The following is a 14385-nucleotide window of genomic DNA, read 5'->3' on the forward strand; positions in this document are numbered from 1 at the left end:
CTGCTCAGCAGGGAATCTGCTTCTCCCTTTCCCTTTCCCCCACCACCTGCTTGTGTGCATGCATGCATGCTCTCTATCTCTCTTCTCTCAGATAAATAAAATCTTAAAAAAAAAAAAAAGACCTATCATATATCATAGTTCCAATACATGAGGGGAGAAATGAAATACACAAATAAATAACAATATTTAAGGCTTCCTATGAGAGATTCACAGAGTAGAACTCCCATATTCAATATTTACCAGTTGGTAAGCTTTGATAAGAGCAGACAATAAAACCTATTTATGGTGTTGGATACATTGGATACATAGTAAGAAGAAAGTGAAATAACTTAGTGAAAAAATTATTTTGTCAGGATAACTATACTACCTTGTTATATGTTTGAAGAATCAGGTTTTCTTGGAAAGTACCCACTCATTAAAGGTAGATAAGAATAATGACCATTTCTTTTTTTTTTTTTTTTTTTAAATTTTTATTTATTTATGATAGTCACACAGAGAGAGAGAGAGAGGCAGAGACATAGGGAGAAGCAGGCTCCATGCACCGGGAGCCCGATGTGGGATTCGATCCCGGGTCTCCAGGATCGCGCCCTGGACCAAAGGCAGGCGCCAAACCACTGCACCACCCAGGGATCCCAATAATGACCATTTCTCATTGAATTTTTTAAAAAGTTTTAAAAAAACTTTTAGAAAACAATCTTAATAATAAGATTAAATAAGTAAATGTTTTGACTAGAGAACTATGTATCATATTCTCCCTATAGTAAAGTAACCTAAGTTATTGTTAGTTTCCCTAACAACTCATGATTACACAAGAATAGACTACACTGCTAAGTATTAACCTTGAATCATTTGACAATGCTCTACATATACTCAAAAGAAAAGGAGATGGAAATGGAGAAGTGTACAATTAATTACTCATATCAATACAAAGTACCAAAAGCCAAAGAGGGTGGGGAGATGGAGGATCACCTCCTAATGAAAGACTCAATACATGAATTCCCAAGAATGGCTTATTCTTTTTACTGGGAAGAAGAGTTTTCATGAATTAAGGTAATATAAGTGCTCATTCACTTATCTGTAATAGCAATTTCTATAAAATCTCAGGTCTCTAAAATAGTGTTTAGGTATTTAAATAAAAACACAGAACTGGCTTACTCTGCAATATCGAGATATCCACAGGAAGCAGCTGCATGTAGTGGTATCCAGCCTTCATTATCAGGTTGATTAATATTTGCTCCATTTTCAACCAGAAACTTCACCATATCAACATTGTCATCGATGCAAGCCTAAAAACAAAATAGAAAGCACAATCAGAAAAATCTGAATCAACACTCCTAATAAACTACAGTTTTTATAACATAAATATTCTTTTAGTCTGCTATCTTGATTGTACTGCCATCAAACAGGCTAATGATATCAACTAAATGGTAAGGGTCCTTGCTTAGATACATATACAGCAGTACTGTGGGTGACCAGACCATGCCAATCTCACGATGAAAATAAGTACACGTTAAAATAATATCAAAACATTACATAAGTACCAATAATATCTTCTACAGCAATGGTTCCCAAAAATGTGGTCTGTTGAGGGAGGAGGGATCCTTTCAAGGAATTGACAAGTCGAAACTACTCTCAAAATAATACTAAGATGGTGTTTCCACTTTTCACTGTGTTGACAGGTGCACTTGAGGATACAGAAAGCACTAGTGGCAAAACTTGCTGTGCCTTAGCACAAATCAAGGAAGTGGCCAAAAAACTATTAACAGTCACTATATTTACCACTATGCACTCATAGTTTTTTTTTTTTTAAGCTATTTTTATTTATGAATATCCTTGACAAAGTAGTAAAACCTATAAATCTTAAAGGTCTTATAAATCTCAAAATTTGACCCCTGAATACACATCCTTTTTAATATTCTGTAGAACAAGACAGGAAATATGGATAAAACACTTCTTCCAAGTATAATGGCTCCCTGAGGAAAAGCACTTGTACAACTAAGATGCTAGCTGACTAGCCACTTTTCCCATAAAATTTAATTTTTACTTAAATGAGAAACTATACTTAGTCTAACTTGGATTCTTTGCATTCTTTTTCTTAAAAAAATGAACACTCTGTCATTTCAAGAAAAACAAGTTATTTGTTGTCAATGATAAATTCAAGCCTTAAGAGCAGATGAATCAGTTACTTTAATTTTGAAATGTTATTTATGTAACATAGGTACAGTACTGCTGCTTTAAAATGAATTAATAAGTACTTAAAACCCTCCGTTTTAACTTCTATTATCGTCAAATATTAATATACACACAGCATAGGAACAAAAAGTTCTTTGAGATCTTTCAGTCATTTTTAAGAGTATAAAGCAGTCCTGAGACAAAAATGTTTGAGAAACTGCAGCCTATGATAGGTAAGAAGGGACGTTTATCAATGTTTCTTTTGTGCCAGGTAGCATGACTGGTATTTTGTCTATTTTACTGACTTATATACACTATCCGCACATAAACTCTTTTGAGAACAGGAATTCTGCTGCATCTGCAGCATCTTATACAGTTCTTGGTATGTGGTAGGGGCTTAATAAATGGATGAACAAATGAGAAAGCTAAGATTCAAAGAGATTAAGTTGCTTGAGTAAGTCAGACAGGTGGGAGATGACAGAGCTGGCACTCTAATAGATGTTTAGAATCTAAAAGAATAAGCTCTTTTCCACACCTCACTGCTTTCCACAGATATTCCTAGTTTATCAACATATTTCTTACCTAATTGTAGTGTCTGCAACAGGATATCATTAAGTTCTAGGCACTTACAAAGTGTTGTGTAAGTGAAATCAATTTTTTATACCTATCACAGAAACAGAAGAAAACACTTTTAGTAGCATTTTCTTAGGGGGGGAAAAGGAGTGTCAAGTAAAGCACTATGAACAAAGTACAAAGTGGAAAAGTACTGACATGGAATCATAGCTTTTGTTTCTAGGCTCTAGTATCAGCTCTGCCACAAATTTTGTAGTGATGGACAAGTAACTAATCTTTTGAGGCATTAGTGTCTTTGTTTTTCAAGTGGAGGAAAGAAGCTAAAACTCCCTAACATGTTTAAGATTCTTATGTATCTATGATTCTTCTCCTTGGAACAAGTTATAAGCAACTTGATGGCAAGGTCCCACAGTGCCCAGAATGGTACCTTACATATGGCAGATGGTAAATGAATATATAAATAACATTCATTTGGACTTTAAGTATATACTGCTCATGAAAAAAAAATTTTTTTCAAGAAGCAGTAGTTAAAGGGTTGGAGAGAGATGAAAACCACAGCTATCTAATAGCAAAAAAAAGAAGAAATGTCAAAATACTATTAGAAAGCACTCTATAAAATGTTGAGATAGTTAATGCCCCACAGTGATTTCAATTAGTATTAGATTTATAGACTTAATCATTAATTTTCCTTGAGAAAAGATATAGATTTAATTATATTACCATTTTCACTCAACCTGCTTTAATTCCTACAGGCTCCGTAACAGTATTTTTTAAATCACTGACATAAAAATGTAACACTCTATTTGATAAATAATATGAATCTGATTTTTTTAAATGAGAGAATGTCAAGCAAACAAGAAATGATTCTTTATAAAGGGATATGAGAAAATGCTCACAATATATTAAATTTTTAAAGAAGAATCCAAGAAGTTTACCTAATATTCCAATTTTACTAAAAAATATGTACACAAAAAGACTATACACTGAAGGTTTTTAAAAAGATTTTATTTATTTATTCATGAGAGACACAGAGAGAGGCAGAGACATAGGCAGGGGGAAAAGCAGGCTCCCTGTGGAGAGCCCGATGTAGGACTCAATCCCAGGACCCTTGGATCATGACCTGAGTCAAAGGCAGGTGCTCAACCACTGAGCCACCCAGATGCCCCTGTACTGAAGGTTAATAGTCATTATCATTAGTTGTGAGACTAAGAAAAAATTTTATTTTCTTTAAATTTCCCTTTATTTCCAAATGTTTACAATGAATAGGCAGTGTTTACATAAGAAAACTTGACATCTGATTCTTTTTTTTTTTAATATACTATTTTTAAGTAAACTTTACATCCAACGTGGGGTTACACTCACAACCCAGAGATCAAGAGTCACACACTCCAACTGAACCAGCCTTGTGCCCCAACACTTGATTCTTAAAAGAGAAATATTAAATTTATTTTATTTTAATATGGAGAAAAAAACTGTTGATGAAAATGTAAAATTCATAAAACCCCTTCAGAAAACTATGTGACAGTATCCACTAAAGTATAATAGCATGATAGAATATCTATCATACTATAAGGTATAATAGAATAAAGAACAGTAGTAAATAAATAAATGGCATGGAATGTATGTGTGTAAGGAGATTCTATTCATGTAAAAGGATCCTATACATCAATGAGAAAAGAACATCAAGCACAATGAATAAACCACTGCTAACCTCCACAAGACAGATGATCTTCACAGACATAGATGAGGGAAAAAAGGACAGAAAGGATATATACTATGGTTTCTAGACAAAACTAATCTCTGATGCTGAAGTTCAGAATCATTGTTAAATTGGTAAGGAAAGGAAGGGCATGAAGGAGTTTTCTGGAAGACTGGAATTGTCTTTTAACTGATAGCTTTTAAATACTATGAAGAACTCCTTGCCCCCAAGAATTCCCACTTTTTTTTAAGCTAAATATCCCGAATTCCCTTATCTATTCTTCATATTATATATACTAAAAACCATATAAGCCAAGGCCCTAGAAACACAGGGAGGGGGAAGGATCACACTGTAATAGAGCAGCTTGTCCATAAATTGACTATGATCATATAAGGGTACAACAGCAGTGGATAAAAAACTACTAAAGTATCACTGGGACACAGAGATAACTTCTTGCAACTAAGGTGGTCCATATAGGTCCATATACATGTGAGAGGCACCTGGTTGGCTGAGCTGGGAGAGTGTGTGATTCTTGACCTCAGGGTCATGAGTTCGAGCGCCATGTTGTGGGTAGAGTTTACTTAAAAAAAAAAGAAGTATACCTTTGAGCAAGGTTTTGAAGATTACATAGGAGTTGTTCAACTAGCAATTCAAGTGGAAGGACCTTCACTGGGCAAATGCACTGTGATTAAAAAAAAAAATGTATGAAATAAACTAAGTAAATCATCCAGTGGTATAGAGAGTTTTGGTAAGTTATGATAAGGCTACGTGCTACAAGGTCTCAATATATTTGTAAAAGATCTGAATATAATGCAAAGATGATTGGATTTGACGCTATAGGTGTTTTTTTTTTAATTTTTATTTATTTATGATAGTCACAGAGAGAGAGAGAGGCAGAGACACAGGCAGAGGGAGAAGCAGGCTCCATGCACCGAGAGCCTGACGTGGGATTCGATCCCGGGTCTCCGGGATCACGCCCTGGGCCAAAGGCAGGCACCAAACCGCTGCGCCACCCAGGGATCCTTTTTTTTTTTTTTTTTTTTATATAGGTGGTTTTTAACCCACTTTCTACTCCCACACATCAAAGGAACAGACTATAATACTCCCATCAGTCATACTGGCTCAATTCAGCAGTAGAGAGAAACAGGAGAAACATTTTATAACTTTAAGAAGATAATGTTCGAAAAAAGCTCTTCAGAGGTTTGTTTTTTTTTTTTTTTTTTTTAAGATTTTATTTATGTATTCATGAGAGGCCCAGAGAGAGAGAGAGAGGCAGAGACACAGGCAGAGGGAGAAGCAGGCTCCGCAGAGGAAGAAGCAGGCTCCACACTGGTAGCCTGACGTGGGACTCGATCCCCAGTCTCCAAGATCACACCCTGGGCTGAAGGCGGTGCTAAACCACTGAGCCACCCGGGCTGCCCCTCTTCAGAGTTTTTAACCAGAGGGGTGACATGATCAGATCAATATTTCAGAAAGATTACTGGAAGCAATAGGAAAAGAGAGGAGCCTAAACTGAGCCTTAGAAGTCATTCAGACTGACCATATTGAAAAACTTAAAGAGAAAATATGCAAGGCTTAAAGAATGGATACATTAAAGTGAAGGACAGGGAGAAGCCATTCATGAAAATAAACACTACAGGTTCAAGAAACAGATTGGGGAAAGAAAGATGATTTCATAGCTTTGGACATGCTGAATTTATAGGTGTCTGTATATCTAATGAGGCATATCCAGTGGCCAATTGGATATGCAGATCTAGAGCTTTGAAAATAAATTTGAAATGAAAATATCAATTTGGGAATTATCTGCATTAAGCTAATAATACAATGGGGCTTGAAATCACTGAGGATATAGCAAGTGATTCTGAAAACAGAGAAGTGTTAAATTATGACCTATACATTCTATTTGGAAAACAAAGACATTTGTGTTATTTTATTCAGTCAAAGGGAGAGTTCTCAAGCAGCTTACCAGCTGGTATAAAGACAAACACACAAATAGATAACTATATTAAAAGGAATATTATATAATTATAGGGCTGTGCACTACTTACTGTGGGAGCTCAAAAAAGGAGAACTAAGGAAGAATGGTATGTGATAGTCTGGGAATATTTCCTGGAGGAGGATCTGTATCAGAGTTTAACATATGAACAAGTGACAGGCATCTTCTGGTGTATGAAGATGCAAAGTCACATATAGTGAGGAAAAAGGTATGCAAGATCTAAAATAGAGTTTATTTGCCACCTTTGAGTAAATCTTTGACACTGAAGATAAAAAATTTTTCAAGATGAATGGTTACTTTTTTAAGTTTAAGAAGGCAAAAATAAATAAATAAAATAAAATTAAAGTTTAAGAAGGCAATATTCAAAAAAAAAGAAGGCAATACTCAAGCTCTTTGAAAATATTAACCTATGGGTACAGCTAATTCCCAATAAATGAAATGTTGATTCTGATTTAAAATATTTGTGTTTAAGTCAGTATAATGCAAGAAAAACCAATAAAAATCCCTAAAGTAGTTAATGCTAAATCTACTTGTTCCTTTGTTTATAAATGTAATAAATTTCTGAAATGTTTTAATATAAATTAAATGGTAAAAATACTGTCACAAAATATATATATATATTACATATGAATCTCAAGTTTGTGGTGCAAGTTGTTCAAAATGTTCTCCTAAACATTTATAAAGCATACACAAGCAACTGGCAAGGCATGCCCATAAAAATATTGTTGCTAAAAGAATCAAAACCTAACACATGCAGCACATTAAGAGACACATGACTTGCTAACTTTAAATATTTGACTAAATATGGTCAGTTTATTAAGCCATATATGGAAGGAAACAGAATGACTCAAACTATGCTAGTAAGATTTTGTAGGTAGATCTTAAATTTTTCATGACTACATATCCAGAGCAACCGCCAATAATAAATAGCTGTGTGAAGACACATTTGTCATTTAATTCCAGGTACAGAACAGCTTTGTCAACCTGAGATGTGAACTAATTCAACAAACTAGTTCAAGTACATAAAACATCTGTTTTTATTGAAAAGGAAACCTAGTTATTTTTCTCAGAGAATAAGCTCAAGGACAAGCTTTGTTTCCTACACTTTCTAAGAAAAAAGTTGCAAAGCCTAACAACAAAGTATTGATAAAGGGGCTATACAATGTTGGCTGAAAGTAGACAAAATTCATGAGTTAATGACAAATTTTGGTTAGAGCATGAATAGCTTGAAAAATCATTAAATTTCATTCCCAGAGAAATAAAACCAAAAATGTTATGTGACTATGTAATTCAACTGAGTAAAATCACAATTACAAAATTAGGAGCATTTCAAATAAGTTCTAACACCATAATATTCCTTTTCATAAAAGTGAGTTAAAAAAAAAAAAAGGTTTGTTTAAAGTGCATATCCTAGAGCCAGACTGTCAAGGATTAATCAATCCAGTTCTGCCACTTACTAGCCAGATGTTGGATAAATTACTTAACATCCTGTGTGCCAGTTTCCTCTGGAAAATGAGGGTAATAGTAGTACTTACCTCAAAAGTTGAGTATGAGAAGTATATGAATTAATATAGAAAGCAATTAGAGTAGTATCAAATAGTAAGTGCTTATGTTTGTATTAATGCATAATCGACATGCTAAATCATCTCCATTTCAAATTTTCTTTTTTATATTCACATCTAAAACTTGCTTTCTCATCCCTCTATAAATTATAAAAAAGGTTATATGTTGGAGACTTGTCAAATATTCCTTTTAGTATCATTTTTGGTAAAAGTCCCACCCACAATTATTTCTAAGAGGAGGACTAAATTTCAAAAGATGCACTTACGGGGTTTCAAACTTCCTTCAAACAAACTTTTATATATAAAAGTTTCAATATAAGCTCATACATATTATATAAGACTCAGGAGGGAAAAGTAACAGAAAAAGATTTAGTTGTACGTCATTTGAGAACTTAAGTACTTAAGTGAAAATGAAATCACAGCCAATTAGTTGAAATGTTTACAATTTGTACCTAATCATTAGTAACACAGTTCATTAAGACAAATTAATTTAAATATGGAGGTTCTCTAAAACCAATTTGCACTTCCTTGAAACAATTCTTTATGACTCTTACTAAGGAAAACTCAGTTCTGCTCAACTGCTGGGAACAGAAATTTGTAGATATATTCGAAAACAGTCCATTCTCTAAGCATTCAGAGGGACATACGTATCAGTGAGTATGCTTAAGAGGAATTGAACTGAAGCTATTCAAGCAAGTATTTGTCTATTTTAAGGAAAACTGAATTTGGATTATCAAAGGAAGAGTTATGAATGTGGTTTATACAAGAAAAACAATGAAGACTTCTAAGCAGTACTCTCATACTGAATAATAAAAAAGTAAATAGCTTGGTCTTGGATTAAGAGGAGCAAGTAAATGAGCATGTATAAGCTTAGGAATCATCTATTATATTAGTTATGAAAACAAGTAACAAGTTCAGCACTATATTATCTTTAAAATATTTTTGCCTTTTGACTCTTATATACAAGCAGGTAGGAAATCTAGATACAAAAATAAAAGCTTGTCCTCATATAAAAAAGCTTGTCCCTTATACAAAGTGCTGGAACACAGGAAATTCTTCATTTGGATTAAGAAAAAGTTCAGGCTTATGGTATCCTAGAGAGAATAAAGGAGACATATATCTGACAAAGAGAATATCCAATATATATTTGTGGATTGTATGAACTAGACATGGCAAACAGACAATAAAAATATCTGAAAAAAATTTTTGAGACCAAAAAAAGTTTCTAGGGGAAAAGCAATCTAAGTACTGCTTGAACATTCATGCTTCATCCAACAAGCACTACATATTTGAAAGATAACCCTAGAAATTGGAAACTATAAATATTCAAAGATTGAAATATACCCATATCTTCTTATTACACAGCTCTGTTATTTCCTTTATTGATAAAGATCTATAAACTACTAAGTTAAACCTAGATCTTCAGAGGCCAACACTTTTATTTGGGGACTTAATAAGGGAAGAGCATTTCTTTTAGAGTTTAAAATTCTTAGGATCTATAGAGAATGGATCTTCAGGATCATTCTCTCACTGTAAAAATCATGATTTGTATTGATTGCCTACTATATATAATGCATTCTAGTAAATGTAAGAAGAGACTAAAAAGATTATATTCTCTTTTTTTCCTTCATGAACAGTCCCTGGCATATAGAAAACAGATAATAAATACATGTAAAATGAATCAAAACAAAATGCTAACTTGTCCTTAATGAGTAGGCATTTATGATCTAGTGTGTGGATGTGTAGGTAAAACTGTCCTACGTACTGTGCAAGACTTTATTATTTTTTTTGTACTGTGCAAGACTTGCTGCCTTTCTGGACCTGAGTGGCTCAGGGTGTGATCCTGGCATCCTGGAATCGAGTCTCACATTGGGCTCCTTGCAGGGAGCCTGCTTCTTCTCTTCTCTGCCTGTCTCTGCCTCTGTGTGTCTCTCATGAATAAATAAAATCTTAAAAAAAAAAAAAAAGAAAAAGACCTGCTACCTTTCTTATTGTTTCATATGTTCCAAATCTTTTCTCCCATTGAGATGACAGTTCCTTAAGAATAGAAAATGTCTTTATATACCCCACAATACCTAACAGTCACCCAATAAATTTTTGCTAATGAGCTAAAACAGAATGCTTGTAATCTAATTAGGAAAGTAAGATAAGCATATAAAACAAAAATAATAAGCAATTTAAAAGAAATATAGCATTAATGAAAGAGTCAGTATGGGAGTAGAGATGAGTTAAAGACAAATTTTTGGAGAAAATAAATCTTTGGCCAGGTTTCATTATTGTCTGAACTCTAGACAGGAAGGTAGTTATAAGGTTGCTGTTTTGCTTGTTGAAGTCTTTCATCAGAAGTGATCACTCACTGACCTGGATGGAGGAGTTTAATCCATGTATATACTATTAAGAAAATAATTTAGTTTCAAGAGAAGAAATAAAAGCTTCTACCTAATATTTCTATTAAATTAAAAAAACAGGTTACAAAAATATGCATAATATGATACCATTCTTGCTACTGATATGCCTAATTAAGAGTTCAGAAGAGGGGATCCCTGGGTGGCTCAGCGGTTTAGCGCCTGCCTTTGGCCCAGGCCATGATCCTGGAGTCCCGGGATGGAGTCCCGTGTCGGGCTCCCGGCATGAAGCCTGCTTCTCCCTCCTCCTGTCTCTCTGTCTCTCTCTCTCTATGTCTATCATAAATAAATAAATGAATACATCTTAAAAAAAAAAAGTTCAGAAGAGTACGTGCCAAAATGTTAATTAATAGAAGTTAAAGTCATTGAATTATTTTCCAAAAATGTCTCTACAGTGAGGACATAAAGTTCTTACGGTTTTCCAAAACAAAACAAAGCAAAAAATTTCAGATAGCTGTGAGTTATATTTCTTGATGGATTTCTTCAGTGTCCAGAAAAATATGTGGCCGATAAAGAGAAGATTCTTCATTAACTCAGAAAGTATTAAGTATCCACTTCAGCCAGACACTATGATGGCTGCTAGAAATATACTGGTGAAGGATACAGACCAGATTTCTGTACTGTTAGACCTTAGAGTCCAGCAAACGAGACAGAGAACTAAACAACAGCAAAAAGAGGTAAAATAAATGCTATAAACATAACTAGAGTACTTAACTTCAATTTTGAGAGAAAGAGAAGAACTCAGAGTTTCTGATGGTGGTGCCCAGGAATTTCCACTTTAAAGAAATTCCCCATCTAATTTGTGAACAGACTAGACCAAAAACTTCTGACATCCATGGTAACTGAAGCTAGAGAAGAAATAATGCATAACCAGCATTTGTACGATGTGATCAGAAAAGCAATGTCAAACTTGGAGGACCACCAGTATTTAAGAAAGGGGAGACAAAATATAAGGAAAGGAAAAAAAGTTTACTAGTAGGCAAAAATCCAGAAAGAGAAAGCAGTATGGGAGAAAGCACAACTTGACGAGCCAAATGCCCCACATTTTGGTGCTACTTAATAACGCAGAGTAAAACACAAGATCAAAGGTAAGATGATAAACCCTATTTCACAATAAAATCTATGCAATCAAATGAACAAAATACATTCAGAAATCAAGACAGCATGATCAAAGGAGTCATAAGTACATTTAAAAAAGAATGTAAATATTATAAATTTTAACAAAGTAGAAATATTAATATAGCTAATAAAATGAAATGAGGGGAGAAAAGACAAAAATGGATGAATGCTAATATGCTAACCTTTCTTAGAGAATAGTCAAATCTTTCTAAAATTGGAATGTGCTCATTAAAAAAAATCCGATGTCACTGTATTCATAGGCTATTTTCTTAACCTTAAAGAACATTTAAGGAGATACCTCATCTAGTTATAAAGAAAATTTAATCTAAAATTTAACTTTTACTTCAGTCTTCAGCTGTCTTCTTTGGCAAATTAAAGCAAAACTAAATTTAACACTTTTTAATTAAAACAGTATATATAATACATGTCCTGTTTAATAAAACTATGTCAAATGGTCTACACAGAGATATCCTAAAATAATGTTCCCTAAATGATGGTTAGATATGGATAATCAACATTCATTGGGCAATTATCACTACTATTTTTTTTAGCATACAGCACAGTGCCTAGCTCAAAATTAAAGAACCAAATCCTGCCTATAACTCACAGTCTAATCAGAAATAAACATATACATAGATAGAATCACAAAATGATAAACCTTTCTAATCTCAAATTCTCCTCTGCACTTTAGTATACACAGATTACTTCAGTATATCTTTTATGGAACCTCACAATGTTAAATTTTAAAAACTATATATATGTATACAAATAAATTCAAATTGAAAAGGGGAGAGGTTTGGGAAGAGAAACAGATTTTTGTCATGTCCATGACATAGATGGGGAGGGGAGAGGAAGTACAGGGAAGAAATAGGCTAAGTCTTTTTTTTTTTTTTTTTGTAAGATTTTATCTATGCATGAGAGACACAGAGAGAGGCAGAGACACAGGCAGAGGGAGAAGTAGGCTCCGCACAGGGACCCCGATGTGGGACTCAATCCCTAAACTGGGATCACACCCTGAGCCAAAGGCAGACGCTCAACCGCTAAGCCACCTAGCCACCCACCTAGGTCTTGAAACTATATCCTTGATTCTTTTCATAAAGGAAAGAGCAAAGATAGGTCTGAAAGGCTGAGAACCTTGTACTTGTTCTGCTATATTCTGATATGCTTTGGCAAAAAAGCATCAAAGATGAAGTTAATGATATATAATTCTGAGTCCCAAGAAAGAAAATTAAAAAAAAATTCTATTTGGTCATTTCAATCAAATATTATTTTCCATTTCAGACTACCAAGTTACTCTGTATTTCTGGGACCACTGATGGAGGAGTTAAGGAAACAGGTGCGTATATTTCCAAGTCACAAAATAAGAGTCACCAAACACTGAAATGGAGAGCAGAGAGGGATAAACAAAAACAAACGGGCAAAGATATAATTGATTTTCAAGTACTCTGTTGAACAGTGAGAGAAGTTACTAGTAATAGTAAGCAAAGTACTAATAGGAAGCAATTCTTAAATATTTACTAATATAAATTGAGGGATATAAAATCCCACAAAAATTATTTTATTTTAGTTTGCTGCCATGGTAGGTAGGCTCTAAGATGGCAAAAGATATTTGCCTCATGGTAGTTACACGCTGGACTTGCTTGCAACAAACTGGACAGGGTAGAAGTGATGGGATATTATGTATTTACTCTCTCTTGCCCTCTCCTGGATCACTCACAACCTAGGAGCACTCAAATGTCACAACAAGAGGCAGTCCTGATGAGAAGCCCAAGTGGCAAGCAAGCAAAGCCTGTCCATAACCACATGAGGAAGCTTTGAAGTAGATCTCTACTTACCCAGCCCCCAGCCCAGTTAAACCTTCAGATAAGACTGCAATCCCAGCCAACAGCTTAAGGGCAATCTCCTGTGAGATTCTGAGGTAGAAGCACCTAGATAAGCCACATTCAAATTCCTGAACCATAGAAAATATGATAATGCATGTTTATTATTTTAAGTTTAGAGGTAATTTGCTATACAGCAATAAACAGTAGCCACAACACTATATTTGGGATGAAAGTAAATGGTATTTATATCAATTTTCTTTGCTTCAACTAGTGTATATCTGAACATCATGCTCCCTTCTCTACTTAATCTCTAATTTGTCATTTCTCCTATATTTCAACTCCTTTTGAATGCTATCAGGTAGTCCTTTACACTAAGAGTTACCTAAATTATCTAAACCTGTCTCTCCATTTCCACAAATCACACTGGACCATCCTCCATTTCTTGAATATGCCAGAACAATCTGAAATTATAACTTTAGAGTAGATAAATAATGTAATTTAAATTTTATTATGTATTCATGAGACACACAGAGAGACAGAGAGAGAGAGAGAGAGAGAGAGAGAGAGAGAGAGAGGCAGAGACACAGGCAGAGGGAGAAGCAGGTTCCATGCAGGTAGCCTGACACGGGACTCGATCCCGGAACTCCAGGATCACGCCCTCAGCCGAAGGCGGCGCTAAACCGCTGAGCCATCCAGGCTGCCCCTCTTCAGAGTTTTTAACCAGAGGGGTGACATGATCAGATCAATATTTCAGAAAGATTACTGGAAGCAATAGGAAAAGAGAAGAGCCTAAACTGAGCCTTAGAAGTCATTCAGACTGCTGAGGAAAACATGACAATCAAGAGTCTTTAGATAAAACCCAGTACTAAATATCTTAAATAAACATATTCTTAGGTTCCATCACACACACACACACACACAAAAAGCTGGTTGATGGGAGGAGGGGGTTGAATTTAGGTGCCAAGAAAAAGTAACCTGATAATGAAATTTCATTTCTTTTTGATCATAAGACTTAACTAAGGCAATTTGGAAACTT

The 14385-nt window shown here is 34.4% G+C and overlaps 1 protein-coding gene across 6 annotated transcripts in view; it reads right to left on the reverse strand.

The window, feature by feature from the left end:
* The window catches only part of PPP1R12A (protein phosphatase 1 regulatory subunit 12A), a 139179-nt gene that overhangs the window by 89928 nt on the left and 34866 nt on the right, over positions 1-14385 (reverse strand). For all 6 annotated transcript variants that reach the window (XM_035698799.2, XM_035698801.2, XM_035698800.2 and 3 more), the window contains exon 2: positions 1156-1286. In XM_035698799.2, coding sequence (XP_035554692.1) covers positions 1156-1286 — 131 coding nt within the window. The remainder of the gene's footprint in view (positions 1-1155; positions 1287-14385) is intronic.

The sequence above is a fragment of the Canis lupus genome, chromosome 15 (genome assembly GCF_003254725.2).
Source record: "Canis lupus dingo isolate Sandy chromosome 15, ASM325472v2, whole genome shotgun sequence".
NCBI classification, from domain to species: Eukaryota; Metazoa; Chordata; class Mammalia; order Carnivora; family Canidae; genus Canis; species Canis lupus.